The following is a 22,842-nucleotide window of genomic DNA, read 5'->3' as shown; positions in this document are numbered from 1 at the left end:
GGTCTAGATTGAAAGCACTAGGGACACAAATAGGAGCTCCACCACTTTCCAGTTATCATGAAATGTAGTTTTGGAATGATTTGGGAACAAAGTTACAGAGATTCTCCGGTACTTTTGTATACTCTTTAGCCAGTAGTTCTGAAAGTAGCACTCACAAGCCAAAAGTGGTCCCAGAAGATTGCTTACATGGTCCAGAAATGTGCACCATGTCATTGCGCTCTCTCTCTCTCTCTCTCTCTCTCTCTCTGCTGTGTCCACTGAGCCATTAGGCCCGCCGTGCAACTTCATTGGATAACACTGGACAGGCCTCTTACTAGCTGTCACTCAAATGCGAAGAGCTAAAGCTCAATAGCTAGAATTGCTAGGGGGCTGACCCACGTGGGGGGCAATGTAGGGAAAAATGCACTGCAAAGCTTCAAGAAAACAATGGCTTTCAAACTAGAGATTTCTTGGCTAATTAATAATAATAATAATAATATGCCATTTAGCAGACGCTTTTATCCAAAGCGACTTACAGTCATGCGTGCATACACTTTTGTGTATGGGTGGTCCCGGGGATCGAACCCACTACCTTGGCGTTACAAGCGCCGTGCTCTACCAGCTGAGCTACAGAGGACCACAATTGAGGTAAGACAGTAATTATGCTCATAGTTTATGCATGTATGTACTGCACATTGACACATCCAGCCCAAAGCTGGAGGTTTAAAAAACACTTTCTTATTCGCCAAAGTACCGGAGAATGTCTTTAATATTTACAGTGTGGAAGTGTGAACATGGATATGAGGACATTTTCCAGTTATCCCAATGTCTTCTTATAGACATTAAACCCTCTTTCTTATGCAAGTTTCTACACAAGTCTTCTTATTTCGATAGATATTTATATGTACCTAGAAAAAAACATACCAAATAGAACCTGCAGGCAAATTAGTTCAGTTTCAATAGAAACCTTACTTTTCTTCTAAAAGTTAGCAATATCTCAAATACAGTTTTATTTTTTTTTCATTTCACAGTATACAGCCCCACTTTGTACATGTTATAAGGTAGGTTTTTCACGGACAATCAAAGTTTCACAAACGTGTAAACAGGGTTGCTTTCACAACATGAATGAAATCATAAAAATATAAATAGCCAATGCATTAATTCTTTAGAAGTATTGCTGATGTACAGCAAAAACACTGTCTATAATTCTTTCATGCAAAATGTGCACCTCTCCTCAATACAAGACCCTAAAAATGTTTAGGAACCAAACATATAATAAGTAAAAACAGAAGCCATGAGGCTTCCAGAAGCCCTCTCTCCCCACATCTTGGTATTGTTAAGTGGGCTGAGGTTACATTACTGGTACTAGGGCCCAGCTCAGAGGGAGGTCTCCAGGCTGTTCAGCGGGCTCCCAGGGCACTGCGGTAGCGCAGCACTCTGGGGGATCCCGCCAGTCTTTGGGCTCTCCTTGTGGAAGGGGATGATCCTGTTCACAGCATTATTGTTCTGGTTGGGCGTGGACGGAAGGGTGGCCAGCGTGGAGGGTGGGGGCAGGGTCTGCACAGTATTGCGCTTGGTGGGAGCATCGTCCTCCCCCTCTGTGTCGTCGATGAGCGGGATCTGCGGCTGTGAGTCTTCTATCCGGAACTCCGGGGTGTTCATGAAGTTGTGGATCGAGTTGCGGGACTCAGGGGTCTCCAGGCCCTCGTAGGGGGACATAGTGTCTTGGAAGGCATTCACTACGCGGATCTGGATGGTTTGGGGATGAAGACACAGTCAGAATTTTAGTATTGAGTCCCCATCAAAAGTTAAAGCACAATCCTGAGTTTGTATCCTTGGTTTGGTGTAAAGCTGAGGAATGATTGTGAGCTGAGATGTAATTATGAGTTGACCATACAAACCTGAGTCTGGATCCTGCCTAGGCCTCTGCACCAGAGCACCTGCCCCCTTCTCATCTCCATCTCACCGTGGTCGATTTCATCCAGGTCCTCCATCTCCTCCAGCTCCTCCTCAGGGATCTCCTCCTGCTGCGTGCCATGACCTGCAGACTTCAGGAACTTCAGCCGGCTGGTGGGGACAGTGGTGACCACCTAGAAATGAACAGACAGGAACTCAAATGTTGAACTCATTTGTGACAAAACATTTGTGACAACTTCATAACAGCCAAGTAGATCATAGGGACTTTGAAACACATTAGAAACCTGTGAGAATCTCACCTGGCCCCATAGAAGACATCCAAAGCCCAAGAACACGCACCAGAGCCACTGGTCGATGCTGAGGCCCACACAGCTGAAAGGTTTCCCTCCAAACTGAACGATCACAATCTGGACAACAAAACACAGGGTGATTGGAGAGCAATGTTACTTTCTATACGATATGAACTCTCCTGTGTGAATATCCTGTATGGATCTGAAGGCTTCTCACCTGGATGACGAACGTTCCGAACACAATGGAGCAGAAGATCATGTTTTTGAAGATGCCATCAAAGACATTACGCTCGCCGTGGATCTTGCGGGCGTTGATTTCGTTGAAGAGCTGCATCATGACGAAGGTGTTGAAAACAATGGTGTAATGTTCCGAGGGAGGGGCATGGAGCGGCGCATACCTCCCACTGTCAATGTCGAAAATCTGCTCCCCTGTGGTGGCAACATATAGGTACATTATAACAAGGCCCACTGGAGACAAGCAATACGGCTCACGTCATACATTACATCAATACATTTGCTTTCATAACTTCATTAAGAACAAAGTTAGATTCAAGAATAATACAAAACCATGAATTTCATGTCAATTTTCAATTGGCACGACTCATTTGAACTCAGGCGGTACTCACCGGTAGGGTTGCAAAGCTACTGGTAATTTACCTAAGTTACTGGAATCTTTGGCAATCTATGGAAATCTATGGTAATTTATACTTGAATAACTTTTTACATTTTTTGATTAATATATAGTGTAAATGTTTTATATCTAAGGGATGGATCGAAATTTACAGGAAGGTTACTTGGAGGAAAATGGGGGCGGGTCATGCTTTTTGAATTTCAATCAAGGGGAGGATTTAGTATTTGTTTTTATCTAGTCCAGGGTAGGGTCATGTAATTTGTAATAAATGAAATGTAGATATTTCTCAGTGTTTTAGTTGTTTATCGCTGTGTCCCGATGCTGCCCCTTATCTCTGATTCTCCGCTGGGTGCGCAATATCAATAGGCTGCATTACACACTGTAATGGATGTTACAACCCTGAGCCCCAGCCTGCTCTGCTCTTGCTGATCAAAAACGTTTTTGTGTGCTGCCTAACCAATGGCTGTGCTGTGTAGGCCTAAAGTGGCAGTTCATGAGGAGAGTCAAAGGCTTCTTCTGAATATTTGATTTATTTATTAGTCCAAAAAATACATTATCACTAGCCTATAGCCCAGGGCTTTCTAACCCTGTTCTTGGAGAGCAACACTTCTTTAGGTTTTCGCTCCAACCCCAGCTGTAACTAACCTAATTCAGTTTATCAACCAGCTAATTATTAGAATCAGGAGCGCTTGATTACGGTTGGAGTGAAAACCTACAGGATGGTAGTTCTCCTGGAAAAGGCTTGGAGAGCCCTGCTATAGCCTATGTTCTGTTCAGTTTGAGGAGGAGAGCACGAAGATGACAAGGAGGACCGGAGGTCAACTTTGATAGCTTGCTACTACTATGATTGATTTTATTAAAAACTAAATGTTTCTTGCCTCACAATAAGCCAGATTCGAGTAACTTACATTGTGGTGCTGAAACTTGAAGCAGCAGCCGTGGCACAATCAATCGAAAATGGAAAGATCATGGTGCTGAAAGAAGGCAAATTCCAGTAGGCATAATTCATTTCAACCAATTTTATTAGACTTTACTAACAACAAGAGGGCTTTGTGTTGGACCCTATTTCTTCCTGTTTAAGAAATAACAGGTAGGCCTACCTGTTTGACAGATGAAATTAGGCTATAGGCTGCTATAGCCATAGATTTGTCAGCCAATTCCTCCACCCACCATCTACTCTTTAAATAGCCTACCTCCGTGTCAGTGAAGGGCTGTTAAGTTAAAACCAGGACACAAATTGAGGGGGTATGAGAGGGTTTGCCAATGGCCTACCTTTTATTAAAGAAAATGGCAAAAAGCACAGGCCTACCCTTTGTTAGCTTAAGATTTTGAAGAAAATAAAAGAACTCTGATTATATACAGTGGGGAAAAAAGTATTTAGTCAGCCACCAATTGTGCAAGTTCTCCCACTTAAAAAGATGAGAGAGGCCTGTCATTTTCATCATAGGTACACGTCAACTATGACAGACAAATTGAGATTTGTTTTCTCCAGAAAATCACATTGTAGGATGTTTAATGAATTTATTTGCAAATTATGGTGGAAAATAAGTATTTGGTCACCTATAAACAAGCAAGATTTCTGGCTCTCACAGACCTGTAACTTCTTCATTAAGAGGCTCCTCTATCCCCCACTCGTTACCTGTATTAATGGCACCTGTTTGAACTTGTTATCAGTATAAAAGACACCTGTCCACAACCTCAAACAGTCACACTCCAAACTCCACTATGGCCAAGACCAAAGAGCTGTCAAAGGACACCAGAAACAAAATTGTAGACCTGCACCAGGCTGGGAAGACTGAATCTGCAATAGGTAAGCAGCTTGGTTTGAAGAAATCAACTGTGGGAGCAATTATTATGAAATGGAAGACATACAAGACCACTGATAATCTCCCTCGATCTGGGGCTCCACGCAAGATCTCACCCCGTGGGGTCAAAATGGTCACAAGAACGGTGAGCAAAAATCCCAGAACCACACGGGGGGACCTACTGAATGACCTGCAGAGAGCTGGGACCAAAGTAACAAAGCCTACCATCATTAACACACTACGCCGCCAGGGACTCAAATCCTGCAGTGCCAGACGTGTCCCCCTGCTTAAGCCAGTACATGTCCAGGCCCATCTGAAGTTTGCTAGAGTGCATTTGGATCCAGAAGAGGATTGGGAGAATGTCATATGGTCAGATGAAACCAAAATAGAACTTTTTGGTAAAAACTCAACTCGTCGTGTTTGGAGGACAAAGAATGCTGAGTTGCATGCAAAGAACACCATACCTACTGTGAAGCATGGGGGTGGAAACATCATGCTTTGGGGCAGTTTTTCTGCAAAGGGACCAGGACGACTGATCCGTTTAAAGGAAAGAATGAATGGGGCCATGTATCGTGAGATTTTGAGTGAAAACCTCCTTCCATCAGCAAGGGCATTGAAGATGAAACGTGGCTGGGTCTTTCAGCATGACAATGATCCCAAACACACCGCCCGGGCAACGAAGGAGTGGCTTCCTAAGAAGCATTTCAAGGTCCTGGAGTGGCCTAGCCAGTCTCCAGATCTCAACCCCATAGAAAATCTTTGGAGGGAGTTGAAAGTCCGTATTGCCCAGCGACAGCCCCAAAACATCACTGCTCTAGAGGAGATCTGCATGGAGGAATGGGCCAAAATACCAGCAACAGTGTGTGAAAACCTTGTGAAGACTCACAGAAAACGTTTGACCTGTGTCATTGCCAACAAAGGGTATATAACAAAGTATTGAGAAACTTTTGTTATTGACCAAATACTTATTTTCCACCATAATTTGCAAATAAATTCATAAAAAATCCTACAATGTGATTTTCTGGATTTTTTTATCTCATTTTGTCTGTCATAGTTGACGTGTACCTATGATGAAAATTACAGGCCTCTCTTATCTTTTTAAGTGGGATAACTTGCACAATTGGTGGCTGACTGAATACTTTTTTTCCCCACTGTAAAGTGATCTATAACAGTGCTTTGGTCCACTATGCTTTATGCTAGAAACAAGCTGTAAAATACCCGGGAAAGACTTGACTCCAATGCATATGTGAATATCATTGTTTCTTTGACATTCAGAGGCTGAGCTACAACCGTTTATAGCAGAAGAGACAAAAAATATACTTTTTTTCTTTTATATATATATATATTTTTTTGGGGGGGGTAGATCAGCTTTAATATTGCAGATAGATTGTAACTTCCATCAATGTAATTGTCTACATCACTTCCAATCCCCCATATGTTTTTTTTGTTCTCGCAAATAATATAATATAAAATATACTTTGCTTGGGAAGTAATCTAATTCTGTCACTATCAATTGGTAAAGCTATTCACTTTTTGTACAATATAAGATGTTTAAACCCAGACAGATTTTAGGGAAACACTTGTGACCTTCTCTCGTTGGGTTGAGCCACAGAAGAAGAGTAGCCAGCAGTTAAAGCTTAACATTTTCTGTGTCGGTAGGCCTACTCTGTCTGGGGTGGAAAGGTAGGCCTAAATGGGACAGTTTCGTTGCAAACAAGACACACTGATTTGGCATTGGAGAAATATGATAAGATGAACACATAGGCCTATCTCTCTGTCTATTCTTAGCCTGTAATTTCAGTAATTTCTGTCATATTAAAAATGATTCTGCTAATATGTAAAATGACATAGAATTGCATGAAATGTTTAGAAAAGGCTATTTTTTCTCGGACATGTAAATACAATGCTAGATTCATGCAATGCTTTTACTATAAAGACAATTTTTCCACCCCTACTCTTGTCCACGGTGGTCTGCGAACCCACAACCTTCTGGCCCGCAGCCCTGTGCGCTAGGAATGCATTGCGAATAAATGCTTACAGGATGAAGAACAGTTTCTAAAACTGCATATCTAAGGCTCTGGTCTGTCCAAGAAGTGAGGGTAAACAGTAGACATGTTCTCTGCTATTCACTTTGTTTTAATTATTATTTTGGGTATAGGGGAGGGTCACTTGTTTTTTTTCCCCAAGAGGGTTTAGGTCAAATACACTCAGCAAAAAACTAAACGTCCCCTTTTCAGGACCCTGTCTTTCAAAGATAATTCGTAAAAATCCAAATAACTTCACAGATCTTCATTGTAAAGGGTTTAAACACAGTTTCCCATGCTTGTTCAATGAACCATAAACAATTAATGAACATGGACCTGTGGAACGGTCGTTAATACACTAACAGTTTACAGACGGTAGGCAATTAAGGTCACAGTTATGAAAACTTTGGACACTAAAGAGGCCTTTCTACTGACTTTCTACTATTTTTTTCATACTGGCCCCCCGTGGGAATCGAACCCACAACCCTGGCGTTGCAAACGCCACGCTCTACCAACTGAGCTACATCCCTGCCGGCCATTCCCTCCCCTACCCTGGACGACGCTTGGCCAATTGTACGCCACCCCATGGGTCTCCTGGTCGCGGCCGGCTCCGACAGAGCCTGGATTCGAACCAGGATCTCCTCCCTCATGTGGTACCCTTCCTGCAGGCTCATCTTGACATGACCCTCCAGCATGACAATGCCACTAGCCATACTGCTCGTTCTGTGCGTGATTTCCTGCAAGACAGGAATGTCAGTGTTCTGCCATGGCCAGCAAAGAGCCTGGATCTCAATCCCATTGAGCACGTCTGGGACCTGTTGGATCTGAGGGTGAGGGCTAGGGCCATTCCCCCCAGAAATGTCAGGGAATTTGCAGGTGCCTTGGTGGAAAAGTGGGGTAACATCTCACAGCAAGAATTGGCAAATCTGGTGCAGTCCATGAAGAGGAGATGCACTGCAGTACTTAATGCAGCTGGTGGCCACACCAGATACTGACTGTTACTTTTGATTTTGACCCCCCCCCTTTGTTCAGGGACACATTATTCCATGTATGTTAGTCACATGTCTGTGGAACTTGTTCAGTTTATGTCTCAGTTGTTGAATCTTGTTATGTTCATACAAATATTTACACATGTTAAGTTTGCTGAAAATAAACGCAGTTGACAGTGAGAGGACGTTTCTTTTTTTGCTGAGTTTATATTTTGCTGAAGGGAGGGCCATCCATTTTCATTTCAGAGGTCCGATTTTCTTCATGTAACCTTTATTATAAATAACATTATTATTTGAAATTAACTCAGCAATTCTTCCAACTTTTTTCACAACTGCCACCAGTTTGCCGCCAAAACATTTACAACAAATACATAATGATATAGTAAAATAAAAGTGTGTAAAACATGTATTTATTTATTTCATGCTGAAACAGTCATTTTAAACACCAATGTTATTCACTATTTATTCTTAGGATAATGTTTTAATTTATTTTAAATTAGTCCACACATAGGGCCATAGATAATTCCAGACACCTGTGTTAATCTGAATTACCCAAAAGGGCCACTAGATGTCTTGTGATTACATAAAATCCTTAAAATCTACCAAAATTATGGTCGTTTACTGGTAAACTTTGAAAGTTTCCTGTAATATATCCTGCCTTTGCAACCCTACTCACCGGCGAAGAGCAGGGTGAAGATGACAGTGAGCTGGTAGACAGCATGCCCCAGGATGTTCTTCATCATGGTTCGGGAGATGAGGGGCTTGTTGCGGCCATATGGTTTCCTCAGCAGCAGAGACTCGGTGGGAGGCTCAGTGGCCAGGGCCAGAGAGGCAAAGGTGTCCATGATCAGGTTCACCCACAGCATCTGGACAGCTTTGAGAGGAGAGTCCTGGGGGGAGATGTAGTTTGAGTTATGTATAGCTCCCCACTTTTTAAAGACAGTTGTAACTTGTAGAGCAGGTAATAAAAACTCCCTATAGTAATGTCAGCCGCTCCCTAGTTGACCTATGCCTCACCTTTTCAAGCAGAAAGACAAGATGGGAAGGATGGACATGACAGAAATACAGTGTCTCACCTGTGTGATGCAGGCTCCGGTGAAGGCCACGATGACAGCCACCACGTTGACCGTCAGCTGGAACTGGAGAAACTTAGAGATGCTATCGTAGACGTTCCGCCCCCACATCACCGCCTTGACGATGCTGCTGAAGTTGTCGTCTGTCAGGATGATGTCTGAGGCCTCTTTGGCTACGTCCGTGCCCGCAATGCCCTGTGGGCACAGCATGTCAAAGCACATTAGTCACAGCACCAAAAGTACCAGTCTGGTCAAATCAGAAAGACAATATACTCATGAAATATTGATGGGATATAACATGTGCCAGATCTTGAAGTATAGAAATACCATACCATGGCAAATCCAACATCAGCTTTCTTCAAGGCAGGGCCGTCATTAGTACCATCTCCTGTTACAGCAACAACTTGTCTTGGTTCTAGTACAGTGCTATCCATTATACCTGTGAACAGAGGCAAGCATCATCTCTTTAGATAATAATAATAATATGTAAGACCTAAAAATGTATCTGTAGTGATAAATGAAAAAATACCCCCCAAACATACCTTTTACTAAAGTATGTTTGTCAGTGGGTGAGGATCTTGCAAGCACACGGAGTTTGGGCCAAATCTTATCAATGCGTTCTTGCTCAATCTGGAAGTAGATTGTTTCTTGGGTTACTCTATCATCCTTTTTTTTTTTACAGAAACAGATTCATTTTGTGAGAGAAATAGAGGACTATTACCTCTCCCAGTTCGTTTCTTATCCGTTTGTTGAACTCTTTGCCGTCTATACAGAGGAAGTCATCTCCGGGGTGCACTATGCCACACTTACTGGCAATGGCGCGAGCAGTGTTGATGTTGTCCCCTGTGACCATGCGCACCGTGATGCCAGCGCGCTGACACCTCTTAATGGCGTCAGGAACCTAGGGTGGAAGAAAAATACTTTATTGTCCATTTTCTTTTTCAGATTATGGAAATGTAGTTTTGCTTATAATCCAACACCCCAAGATACACTCACAAAGACCTGCTCTCCCCTTCAGGGGGATTATACAAGTACATTGTTGAGGGTTATACTACCACAAACATCTACCTCCTTGAATTAATTGGACCTTTACAACAAGGACTTTGATTGGGCATATCCCGCTTGCCCTTTTACCTCTGGCCGAACAGGGTCCTCGATGCCCACCACACACAAACAGGTGAGGCCGGTGAGGATGTCAGTTTCGTTTTCCCAGTTAGGCTCGCCGTCGATCGGGGGGAAGTCCCTGTAGGCCAGGCATATGGTTCTCAGGCCCTCGGAGGCCATGGGCTCGATCACATTCTTCACCACATCGTCTTTATCCCTGGGCTTGAAGACCTTAGCCTCCCCACTCGCTGTCATGATCTTACAACACCTGCGATGAGATAAAGAGGGAATCTATATCAGGTTTCTGACAAATAATACTGGGGAAGTTCATTTAGTTAATTTGCAGGAAAGGAAGAAACTGAAAGTGCCAGCCTACTTCTTCAGGAGGATCTCGGAGGCTCCTTTGCTGAACATGCGGTAGCTCCCGTCTGCGTTCTTCAGCACTGTGCTCATGGACTTCCTGACTGAGTTGAAGGTGTAGACCTTGAAGAGCTTCTCCTCTGGGATCTCGTTGCGGATGGTCATATAGTCACGTCTCAGATCCAAGATAAAGCCCAGCAAGGCACATTCGGTCTTGTTGCCCAACTGGCGCGGCAGCCCACCCTCCTTCTCAGGAGACTGAGACAAACCATTTACACGTTAAGGTCAGTTCCAAACTTCAAATCAACTAAAATAACTGATACTTTGTGCAAATATTTCCCATTATATCAATGCATGATTTAAATGAAAGTCTGAGTACTCAGATTTCAAGAGGATTTGGCCCTGGCTTGAAATCCCTGACCTGGCACTCAACGTTTTTGCTCAGATGTCAATGAATGATTGCCATGAAAAGAGCTGTATTACAGATCTCTTTGTGTTCTGTTTGGCAGAGTTGAAAACCTCAACTCGGAGTCTCAAGTGAAGTATGTTCACCTACCATGATATTGGATGTGTAAGCACAGTTGACTCCAATGCCCATAATGAGCAGGTCCAAGACTTTGCCTGGGATGAGGTCAGACTCAGGAACCTTCCTGTAGTGCCTGTCTCCCAGATAAGCCTGGACCACGGTCATCCTGTTCATGGTCAATGTCCCCGTTTTGTCAGAGCAGATGGCTGTGGCGTTGCCCATGGTTTCACAGGCATCCAGGTGCCTCACCAGATTGTTGTCTTTCATCATTTTCTGAGGAAGATAGGAGGCTATTATTTGTGATCTGGCAATGCCTTTCTTAATTGCTCCTGTCTGTAATATATATATATATACTATAGTAACATAGTAGTGACAAAGTAGTGATACCTACTTTAACAGAATATGCGAGTGAGATGGTGACGGCCAGGGGGAGACCTTCGGGTACGGCCACCACAAGCACAGTAACACCAATGATGAAGAACTTGACGCAGAACTGAATGTAGATGGGCGTGCAGTCCGCGATCCATGGTAGGCCCTGGATCCAGAAGGTGTCCACCATAAATAGAGTTATCAGGATGATGACAGTCAACCCTGACATGAACAGGCCTGGACAGAGGAATGGATAGTAGTGTACACAATGAAATAATAAAATATTTGCAATAATGACAAACTGTGACAAGCTGCTGCGGAAATCAAACATACTTTCAAAATTCCGAATTCCCTTGTGATGGTCTTACCTGCTTTGCCGATCTGCACTGCTAATTTGGTCAACTTCCCCTGGAGCACCGACTTCTCCTTCTTTGGGTGAGCTTTCTTCTTCTCCTCTCCTCCATCGTCACTGTTGAGGGGCTGCATCTCCACACCTGCACCATCCTGAGACTTACCTGAGGGAGAGGAGAGGATGGGTCCAAAGACGTTACGTTTAAATAGAGACATTTTAATAAGAATTGAAAGATGCATTCAATTAAAAAATAGTAAAATGGGAAAAGTAGTCGAAAAAAATTGTACATTGGTGTTAGGGTTCATAGTTAGAAGGCACGGGTTGTTGATACCGCATGGAAACAGATAGGGGGTGCTATTCTATGTGATACACCGCATGACACTATGTTGTTTAGCTCACAGTCCTTAATCCTAGTCTGGGGATTATTGCTCTTTCTTGGCTGAGATTCTCTACAAGCCAATCCATCCACCATCATCCCAAAACATGCCCACGTTCTGTAATAGTACAAACACACACGCACTAGAACCCTAAATACTCAAAACATTTGTATGTGAATTAAAGGGACATTGTTTATCCAGGAAAATGTGTGAGTGAGCATGTGTGTCTGTACGTGTGTATGTAAGTGTGCTGATCCAAAAACAGTACACAAGGTTGTTAGGGAAGAAAGGCAGGGGGAAAAAGCAGCTGCTGAGCTTAAGAACTGTAATCTCTTTGGTCCTAATCACCATGAACGGAGTCAAGAGCACCTGCTGCTCGGACCACAGGAACACATGACCATATGGCCTCATGCACAAACCGGAGCCCTATACTATGAATTTAGTTTGAAGTGTTAGCGAGGTAACTTTGGTCTACTCTGAGTTCAACTTGGGATAACCGATACCACGAAAGTGGCTCACCTTTAAGCAAGGTACATTTCTATGGCAACAACCTGAGCCATATACTACAAATGTAGTTTGAGGAGTTAGTGAGGTACAGTGCCTTCAGAAAGTATTCACACCCCTTGACTTTTTCCACATTTTGCAAAAATGTCTAAACATGTTTTCACTTTGTCATTATGGGGTATTGTGTGTAGATGGGTGAGCAAAAAAATATATTTAATACATTTTGAATTCAGGCTGCAACACTTCAAATTGTGGAATAAGTGAAGTGGTATGAATACTTTCTGAAGGCGCTGTAACTTTGGTCAACTCGGAGTTCAATAATTGATAAGCACACCAAAGCTCACCCAAGATGGCATTAACAATAAGTAATAAAATAAAGATGGTACTTCTAAATGTCTATTTCACATGAGAGATAGCCTGCTGAATTTGCAAGATAACTTTTCTTTCATTTTGATATCGGGAACAAATGAAAATATGGCACTGACCCGCCCATGGATTGATGTTTCAGCATTGAATCAATGACGAGTACTTTGTTCGACTAGCCACGTGCGACATGCATGCGCAGTTACAGATGTAGGATCTTAATTTGATCACTATTTTTTGTTGCTGAGAATTTTCCTGCACAGTAGGAAATGCAAACTTGGAGTGTAAGAGGTTTAAAAAGGCATCTGAAGTTTTTTCATTTTCACTTTGAAATTTCAGACTTGATTTGCCCAAATGAAAAACTGATCAACCCATAGAAACATTTCCATGAATTATAATCCACATAATAATTTACATTTCCTGTTGCTGCAGGTTTATTTTCCTGCTGTAGTAAACAGACTCAAATTAAGATCCTACATCTGTACAAGCCTGCTAGCGTTAGTGTCAGACAGACAAACAATGTACACCGTCGTAGTATGGATGAAGCCTGAGCTGGAATGGGAAGCTAACTGAAGCTGGCTAGCTTTAGAAAACCCTGAGTAGATCTAGTTTGCTTTGCAGTATACCCCTCCGACCATACAGATTCTATATACTGTAAACACACACAAACTAAACTAGTAAGTACCCAATATAAACACAAGATGGTCATGGAGTGCACACAAACTAAACTAGCAGTCTCAATATAGATATAAAACACAATGAGTATGGTTACATGCACACAATAATGTGATTATTGTGGATAGTCAGATTAATAGTTATATTACAACGTTTTACATGCAAAAATAACGATTTCCCTAATAAACCTGTTTACATGGACACATCTGAAATCAGGTTACCTGATCGCACTCTGATAAATGCATTTGATTCTGAGTTTGTACATATAAAGTCTGTATGTGAAAACTACTTCTAAGACGCATACATTCAGTTGTTCCAAACTCACTTCACTCGCACTATAATATAATATAAATATAATATATATAAATATAATAATATATATAATATAATATAATATGCCATTTAGCAGACGCTTTTATCCAAAGCGACTTACAGTCATGCGTGCATAATTTTTTTTGTGTATGGGTGGTCCCGGGGATCGAACCCACTACCTTGGCGTTACAAGCACTAAAGAGCTTGGCACTAAAGAGAGAGGCTCGCTCGGCTGGTGCTAGCACATGCTCAGATCAAATACACAGCTGGAACGCCAATTAAGCTGTTTACATGTCATAATAATTCGAAAGATAACTCAGAAAACCAGGTGTTTTAATCGGCGTATACTTACTGCGATTTTGAACTTTGGCCGATTTAAGATAAGCAGAGTAAAGTGTTTGCATGACTATTGCATAATCTGCCTACTGCCATAATCAGTTTAATATCAAATTATTACTGTGCATGTAAACGTACTCATTGACAAACGTACCTTTTTTGTTTTTCTCATCTTTTTTATCTGTGGAAAAATAAATGACTGCAGTTAATCATTTGGCCATTTACACATCAGCAAAGAGCTTCTCACACTTTTAGTTTTAATATGTTCCCATTACGATTAGCCCTTAGACATTGCATTGGAAACTAAGAGGTGTGAATGCTCTGACATGCATTTCTGTCTTAACTCCCTAATACAGTACTCACTCACTCTGAGAATCCCCTGATCAATGATACTCGGACTACAAACGTAAACAAAACACTCCCCTAACACACTTAGCAGCTATACACCAGGTTGGTTAATTCACAGGCAGTAAAGTTTTTTATTCTTGCTGTAGCAGGAGAGGTAACGTCCATAGTCCAACTGACCCAACTGCAGCCAGTTAACCAACTGAGATGTTAACCAACTGTGTCTAAGTCAGCATCTTCTGTAGCGTTCTCACATGCTGTAATTAACCTGCACCACGATTCAGCTACAGATACTCTGTCTGTGTATTGTGGTGTAATGTGGGAACTTCCTCTATTTGTAGTATTTATCATTGGCCCAGCATCTGAGTGAAAATGTTGAATGTGCATATCTCTCTCACACCATTGGCAGACACATCTTATAATTCAAGATGGTTGACCCAAAAGCATCATCTTAATTTTACTGCTTTCATGAATTATTCTTTGACCCCTTCAGTTAATACAGAGCTAATGTGGCAGGGCTTGCAAACTATTCCAGATTACAAAGGGAAACCCAGCCACGAGTTGCCCACCGATGCTAACCTACCAGACGAGCTAAATGCCTTCTATGCTTGCTTCAAGGCAAGCAACACTGAACCAAGCAACACTCCTCCGTAGCCGATGTAAGACCTTTAAACAGGTTAACATTCGCCGACGGAAAACCAGGACGCGTACTCAGAACATGTGCTGACCAGCTAACAAGTGTCTTCACTGAAATGTTCAACGTATCCCTGACTCGGTGTGTAATAACAACTTGTTTCAAGCAGACCACTATAGTCCCCGTGCCTAAGAACGGCAAGGTAACCTGCCTAAATGACTAGCACTCACATCAATAGCCATGAAATGCTTTGAAAGGCTGGCATGGCTCACATCAACACCATCATCCCAGACACCCTGTACCCACTCCTAATTGCATACCGCCCCATCAGATCCACAGACGACGCAATCTCTATTGCCCTCCACACTGCCCTCGCCCACCTGGACAAAAGGAATAACAATGTAAGAATGCTGTTCATTGACTACAGCTCAGCATTCACCACCATAGTCCCCTACAAGCTCATCACCAAACTCAGGACCCTGGGACTGAACACCTCCTGGACTTGCTGATGGGCCGCCCCCAGGTGGTGGGGATAGGCAACAACACATCCGCCATGCTGACCATGAACACGGGGCCCCCCAGGGGTGTGTGCTTAGTCCCTTCCTGTACTCCTTGTTTCTACTCCCTATATATAGCCATGTTATTTTCTACTCCCTGTATATAACCATGTTATTTTTTACTCGTTATTGTTATTCGTTATTCACTGTGTATTTTGTATCTTTATCTTTAACTCTGCATTGTTGGAAAATGACCCGTAAGGAAGCATTTCACTGTTAGTCTACACCTGTTGTTTATGAAAGCATGTGACAAATAACATTCTATTTTATTTTAATAACCTTGTCTGACACCTTCCATGGGGGCAAATAGCTTTATGTCATGCCACTGGCAAAATGTAGCTTAATAGCATCTGAAGGCCTTACAGTTGAAGTCGGAAGTTTACATACACTTAGGTTGGAGTCATTAAAACTTGTTTTTCAACCACTCCACAAATTTCTTGTTAACAAACTATGGTTTTGGCAAGTCGGTTAGGACATCTACTTTGTGCATGACACAAGTAATTTTTCCAACAATTGTTTACAGACAGATTATTTCACTTATAATTCACTGTATCACAATTCCAGTGGGTCAGAAGTTTACATACACTAAGTTGACTGTGCCTTTAAATAGCTTGGAAAATTCCAGAAAATGATGTCATGGCTTTAGAAGCTTCTGATAGGCTAATTGACATCATTTGAGTCAAATGGAGGTGTACCTGTGGATGTATTTCAAGGCCTCCCTTCAAACTCAGTGCCTCTTTGCTTGACATCATGGGAAAATCAAAAGAAATCAGCCAAGACCTCAGAAAAACAATTGTAGACATCCACAAGTCTGGTTCATCCTTGGGAGCAATTTCCAAATGCCTGAAGGTACCACGTTCATCTGTACAAACAATAGTACGCAAGTATAAACATCATGGGACCACGCAGCCATCATACCACTCAGGAAGGAGACGCGTTCTGTCTCCTAGAGATGAACGTACTTTGGTGCGGGAAGTGCAAATCAATCCCAGAACAACAGCAAAGGACCTTGTGAAGATGCTGGAGGAAACAGGTACAAAAGTGTCTATATCCACAGTAAAACAAGTCCTATATCGACATAACCTGAAAGGCCGCTCAGCAAGGAAGAAGCCACTGCTCCAAAACCGCCATAAAAAAGCCAGACTACGGTTTGCAACTGCACATGGGGACAAAGATCGTACTTTTTGGAGAAATGTCCTCTAGTCTGATGAAACAAAAATATAACTGTTTGGCCATAATGACCATTGTTGTGTTTGGAGGAAAAAGGGGGGAAGCTTGCAAGCCAAAGAACACCATCCCAACCGTGAAGCATGGGGGTGGCAGCATCATGCTGTGGGGGTGCTTTGCTGCAGGAGGGACTGGTGCACTTCACAAAATAGATGGCATCATGAGGAAGGAAAATTATGTGGATATATTGAAGCAAAATCTCAAGACATCAGTCAGGAAGTTAAAGCTTGGTCGCAAATGGGTCTTCCAAATGGACAATGACCCCAAGCATACTTCCAAAGTTGTGGCAAAATGGCTTAAGGACAACAAAGTCAAGGTATTGGAGTGGCCATTACAAAGTCCTGACCTCAATCCTATAGAAAATGTGTGGGCAGAACTGAAAAAGCGTGTGCGAGCAAGGAGGCCCACGAACCTGACTCAGTTACACCAGCTCTGTCAGGAAGAATGGGCCAAAATTCACCCAACTTATTGTGGGAAGCTTGTGGAAGGCTACCCGAAACGTTTGACCCAAGTTAAACAATTTAAAGGCAATGCTACCAAATACTAATTGAGTGTATGTAAACTTCTGACCCACTAGGAATGTGATGAAAGAAATAAAAGCTTAAATAAATAATTCTCTCTACTATTATTCTGACATTTCACATTCTTAAAATAAAGTGGTGATCCAAACTGACCTAAAACAGGGAATTTTTACTAGGATTAAATGTCAGGAATTGTGAAAAACTGAGTTGATATGTATTTGGCTAAGGTGTATGTAAACTTCTGACTTCAACTGTATATGATAGCATAATGGAATATCTCATAACACTTATATTGTTGGACAGGGTTTTTCAAAACAATTATATTCTATGTTTACTCCTATGATGGTGAGTCTCAACCAAAAGCAAGTAGGCCTATATTTAACAATGAATACAATAGAGATGAGGTTAGTTTGACACATTTTGTGTAACAGAGTATGTTAACAGTAGAATCCAGTTCCACATACTTTTCTTGTCCAGTTTGTCCTTCTTGGCCTTATTTTCTTTCTTCTCTTTGCTTTTCCTCTCTTTCTCTTTCTTCTTCTCCTCCTTTTCCCTCTTTTTCCTTTCCTTCTCTGCTTTTTCATCCTCATTGTCATCTTCGTCTTCGCCAGCTCCGAGCAGGGTGAAAATGATGCCGGTCTGGGAGTTGACACCTACTGCTGTGATCAATATCTTCCCAGAACCCTCCATGACGTGGGTACCTGACAAATGACAAACATGGACAGTCAGTGAGACATGGTAACAGGAACCTGAGAAATAGAATATCTCCAACTAAAATGGGATAGTAAAATATGTTTCTTTCTTTTACAAGTAAGGCCAAACAAATGTATTTAAATGTTTAACGGATTTCATTTTTGTGAGGTGAGCAAGTGAATACATTTTACATTTTAGTCATTTAGCAGACGCTCTTATCCAGAGCGACTTACAGTTAGTGAGTGCATACATTTTCATACTGGCCCCCCCGTGGGAATCAAACCCACAACCCTATCATTGCAAGCGCCATGCTCTACCAACTGAGCTACACGGGTTGGAAAATACAATTGTATTTATTTTTGAGAACGATGAAGAGGGGCATCCGTTAAATATTTAATTACATGTGTATGGCCTAACAGTAAATATGCAGGAATAGCAAGATCATGCTGTTTCAAGTAGCTGTTGATTCCTAAGAGCTCTTATGAAGATTGATTGACAGTAATAAGATGCCAGGCTAAACAACAAACGAAAAACAACAATGAAAAAGCAAAGGGAGGATTCCACCACCCAGTGGTGTAAAGTACTTAAGTAAAAATACTTAAAGTACTACTTAAGCAGTTTTTGGGGGTATCTGTACTTTACTATTTACTTTTACTTTTACTTCACTACATTCCTAAAGAAAACAATATACTCTTTACTCCATACATTTTCCCTGACACCCAAAAGTACTCATTACATTTTGAATGCTTAGCAGGACAGGAACATTTTCCAATTCACGCACTTATCAAGAGAACATCCATGGTCATCCATATTGCCTCTGATCTGGTGGACTCACTAAACACGAATGCTTTGTTTGTAAATTATGTCTGAGTTTTGGAGAGTGCCCCAGGCTATCTGTAATTTAAAAAACAAGAAAATTGTACAGTCTGGTTTGCTTAATATACAGTGGGGAAAAAAGGTATTTAGTCAGCCACCAATTGTGCAAGTTCTCCCACTTAAAAAGATGAGAGAGGCCTGTAATTTTCATCATAGGTACACGTCAACTATGACAGACAAATTGAGGAAAAAAAATCCAGAAAATCACATTGTAGGATTTTTAATTAATGTATTTGCAAATTATGGTGGAAAATAAGTATTTGGTCACCTACAAACAAGCAAGATTTCTGGCTCTCACAGACCTGTAACTTCTTCTTTAAGAGGCTCCTCTGTCCTCCACTCGTTACCTGTATTAATGGCACCTGTTTGAACTTGTTATCAGTATAAAAGACACCTGTCCACAACCTCAAACAGTCACACTCCAAACTCCACTATGGCCAAGACCAAAGAGCTGTCAAAGGACACCAGAAACAAAATTGTAGACCTGCACCAGGCTGGGAAGATTGAATCTGCAATAGGTAAGCAGCTTGGTTTGAAGAAATCAACTGTGGGAGCAATTATTAGGAAATGGAAGACATACAAGACCACTGATAATCTCCCTCGATCTGGGGCTCCACGCAAGATCTCACCGCGTGGGGTCAAAATGATCACAAGAACGGTGAGCAAAAATCCCAGAACCACACGGGGGACCTAGTGAATGACCTGCAGAGAGCTGGGACCAAAGTAACAAAGCCTACCATCAGTAACACACTACGCCGCCAGGAACTCTAATCCTGCAGTGCCAGACGTGTCCCCCTGCTTAAGCCAGTACATGTCCAGGCCCGTCTGAAGTTTGCTAGAGTGAATTTGGATGATCCAGAAGAGGATTGGGAGAATGTAATATGGTCAGATGAAACCAAAATAGAACTTTTTGGTAAAAACTCAACTCGTCGTGTTTGGAGGACAAAGAATGCTGAGTTGCATCCAACGAACACCATACCTACTGTGAAGCATGGGGGTGGAAACATCATGCTTTGGGGCTGTTTTTCTGCAAAGGGACCAGGACGACTGATCCGTGTAATGGAAAGAATGAATGTGGCCATGTATCGTGAGATTTTGAGTGAAAACCTCCCATCACCAAGGGCATTGAAGATGAAACGTGGCTGGGTCTTTCAGCATGACAATGATCCCAAACACACCACCCGGGCAACGAAGGAGTGGCTTCGTAAGAAGCATTTCAAGGTCCTGGAGTGGCCTAGCCAGTCTCCAGATCTCAACCCCAAAGAAAATCTTTGCAGGGAGTTGAAAGTCCGTGTTGCCCAGCGACAGCCCCAAAACATCACTGCTCTAGAGGAGATCTGCATGGAGGAATGGGCCAAAATACCAGCAACAGTGTGTGAAAACCTTGTGAAGCCTTACAGAAAACGTTTGACCTGTGTCATTGCCAACAAAGGGTATATAACAAAGTATTGAGAAACTTTTGTTATTGACCAAATACTTATTTTCCACCATAATTTGCAAATAAATTCATAAAAAATCCTACAATGTGATTTTCTGGATTTTTTTCCCTCATTTTGTCTGTCATAGTTGACATGTACCTATGATGAAAATTACAGGCCTCTCTCATCTTTTTAAGTGGGAGAACTTGCACAAATGGTGGCTGACTAAATACTTTTTTCCCCCACTGTAATGAATTTTAAATAACTTATACTTTTACTTTGATACTTAAGTATATTTGAGCAATTACATTTACTTTTGATACTTAAGCATATTTAAAACCAAAAACTTTTACTGAAGTAATATTTTACTGGGTGACTTTCACTTTTACTTGAGTCATTTTCAATTAAGGTATCTTTACTTTTATTCATGTATGACAATTGGGTACTTTTTCAACCATTGCCACCAACTTAATTCATAGTGGAAATAACAAACGAAGCGATGCCTCTGGGCGATGCCCAGCTTGATCCAAATTGGATCTGCATCTAGACATCAGCCATATTATATGAAGAGAGGAAGGCTCATCATCATTACCTGACAGCAGCATTGGATCGTTGTCCAGCGTCTTCTTGACATGATCAGATTCACCGGTGAGAGAGCTTTCATCGATTTTCAAATCATTTCCCTGGATCAACACACCATCAGCAGGAAGAAGGTCACCTGGAAAAACGTACATACTATATATGAACATCAGACAGTTCAGCTGGGTGAGTTAGCGCATTTAACCCAGATTCAGACAGAGTAGTGGAAAAAGAAGGGTAAGGAACGTTATATCAAAAGTAGGACTGAAGATGCTCTTTGGTTTTAGGGCACATACACATTTGTAAGCTCGCACGGACACACAGGTCACTTTTCCTTCAGGACCATACCGTATTTCACTTGTGCAACGTCGCCGACTACAATCTCAGCCACGTGGATTTGGATGACTTGGCCTCCGCGGACCACTGTAAACTTCTGCTCCTGTTCGATGCGGCTCTGTAGCCCGCGGAACTGCTTCTCTTTGCTCCAGTCATTGAATGCTGTAACCAGGACCACACAGACAACGGACAGGAGGATGGCTGCACCTTCAATCCAGCCTGCGTCTGCCTCCCCCTCATCCTCCACCCCTCCCGCTGCCTTTCCACAATCTGAAAGGAGGGACAGTTGTCACTATCTGGACATGCTACAAAGAACAGAAGTACAATGCAATCCCTCCAGAATTGTGCTTTTAAGTCTAGGCCTAACCCTAAATTGAGGACAAATAGCTCATTCATTCTGACGACATTGCCAATGTTGTCGTTGGTAGCATGGCCATCTAGTGATTACCCAAAGGGACAGCTACAGTGAGTCCCACAGAAGGTAGCCTACAAAAGTAACCTACAATGATTATAAGACAGGAAGTACCATTGTCTTGATCACAGGAAGTACACTGGCTACCCACTACTGCCACTGAACAGTCCTTTGTGGAATGGGATTATGGATTGATTGAAGTGTATCAAGAGTATCAGAGTAAATCCCTTTATGATTAGTCAATGGGCAGGATACTCACACTTTGTACCAAATTATATCTCTTTGTGCCAATAAAGTCAGAGACTTGAGTTCAAACAAAACATTGTGACCATCCCCGGGAAGACACAGCAAAACGTCTGAAATTAGATCTAGGCTAATTGTTTTGGCCTGCAATGAATTCCCAAGTATCTGTCCAATAAACAATTACCAGAAAGTGCACAAACCAGACACGTGGAAACTGTATGACTGCATGCATGAAGTTTACAGGTGCAAAGTAGCAACAATCTGATAATTTGGTATTTGATTTTGTGAATATTCATTATCTGGTGATGAATCAATTAGAATACATTCCATTTCAAATAAAAGGAGATACTTACTTTCTCTTTCGGCATCTGGAGGTCTATAAAAAGAAAGGCCTAATGAAATGATGGCTGCCACTTCTAGGATGATTAGTGTCACATCTTGCAATGCTTCCCACACTAATTGAATAAATGTTTTTGGCTTTTTTGGAGGTATAACGTTCTGTCCAAACTCCTCTTTCCTTCTGGCAATGTCGTCAGCATGGCCTCCTAACCCTAGAGACAAAAAAGGGAAAGGAATAATGAACAGCTGTAAGGCATTTGTATTGTTTAGAATTCATACAGTAGGAAATACATGTATTACTCTCCCCTGGCTGACCTCCATTTTTAGAGAAATGTAGTGCAGACCTTTGTTTATATTTTTTTATATGTTCACAGACTGAACAGCAGAAACAGAACCTGTCAAGAATGGTAAGCTTTGTTTGTTTTTGGAGGCGTTCTAACCTGAAGCTTTAGACCTTTAAGGTGGCTCTGTATGGGCTGTGTTCATGACTAAACCTGACAAAGATGGCCATGAATACAGCCCATGCAGTGTTACCACAAGGGTCTTCAGAACCAGCATTCGATGTCAACAGCAGGGAATCAATGACATTCAAACGCACAAGCCCTCATCTGCCCTAAAAACAACATACTCAACAGCACTGGCATGTGCAAAAAGACCACTCAAAATACTGTAGTTT

The 22,842-nt window shown here is 42.0% G+C and overlaps 1 protein-coding gene across 1 annotated transcript in view; it reads right to left on the bottom strand.

Moving 5' to 3' along the window:
• Nucleotides 1-731: 731 nt before the first annotated feature.
• Nucleotides 732-22,842, bottom strand: part of LOC311134579 (plasma membrane calcium-transporting ATPase 1-like) — a 41,381-nt gene continuing 19,270 nt past the window's right edge. Inside the window, exons 4-22 of the mRNA XM_084168308.1 lie at nucleotides 22,181-22,378; nucleotides 21,185-21,442; nucleotides 20,850-20,975; nucleotides 17,735-17,971; nucleotides 14,141-14,167; nucleotides 11,436-11,582; nucleotides 11,090-11,304; nucleotides 10,729-10,971; nucleotides 10,189-10,430; nucleotides 9,843-10,080; nucleotides 9,430-9,609; nucleotides 9,251-9,338; nucleotides 9,041-9,147; nucleotides 8,712-8,903; nucleotides 8,312-8,525; nucleotides 2,404-2,615; nucleotides 2,196-2,303; nucleotides 1,881-2,069; nucleotides 732-1,728 (exon numbers count right to left, since the gene is read on the bottom strand). Coding sequence (XP_084024434.1) covers nucleotides 1,357-1,728; nucleotides 1,881-2,069; nucleotides 2,196-2,303; nucleotides 2,404-2,615; nucleotides 8,312-8,525; nucleotides 8,712-8,903; nucleotides 9,041-9,147; nucleotides 9,251-9,338; nucleotides 9,430-9,609; nucleotides 9,843-10,080; nucleotides 10,189-10,430; nucleotides 10,729-10,971; nucleotides 11,090-11,304; nucleotides 11,436-11,582; nucleotides 14,141-14,167; nucleotides 17,735-17,971; nucleotides 20,850-20,975; nucleotides 21,185-21,442; nucleotides 22,181-22,378 — 3,593 coding nt within the window. The 3' untranslated portion in view covers nucleotides 732-1,356. The remainder of the gene's footprint in view (nucleotides 1,729-1,880; nucleotides 2,070-2,195; nucleotides 2,304-2,403; nucleotides 2,616-8,311; nucleotides 8,526-8,711; nucleotides 8,904-9,040; nucleotides 9,148-9,250; nucleotides 9,339-9,429; nucleotides 9,610-9,842; nucleotides 10,081-10,188; nucleotides 10,431-10,728; nucleotides 10,972-11,089; nucleotides 11,305-11,435; nucleotides 11,583-14,140; nucleotides 14,168-17,734; nucleotides 17,972-20,849; nucleotides 20,976-21,184; nucleotides 21,443-22,180; nucleotides 22,379-22,842) is intronic.

The sequence above is a fragment of the Coregonus lavaretus genome, assembly GCF_964263955.1.
Source record: "Coregonus lavaretus genome assembly, chromosome: 9".
NCBI classification, from domain to species: Eukaryota; Metazoa; Chordata; class Actinopteri; order Salmoniformes; family Salmonidae; genus Coregonus; species Coregonus lavaretus.
The sequence above is the reverse complement of the archived record's forward strand: the minus strand, read 5'-3'. Positions and strand labels throughout refer to the sequence as shown.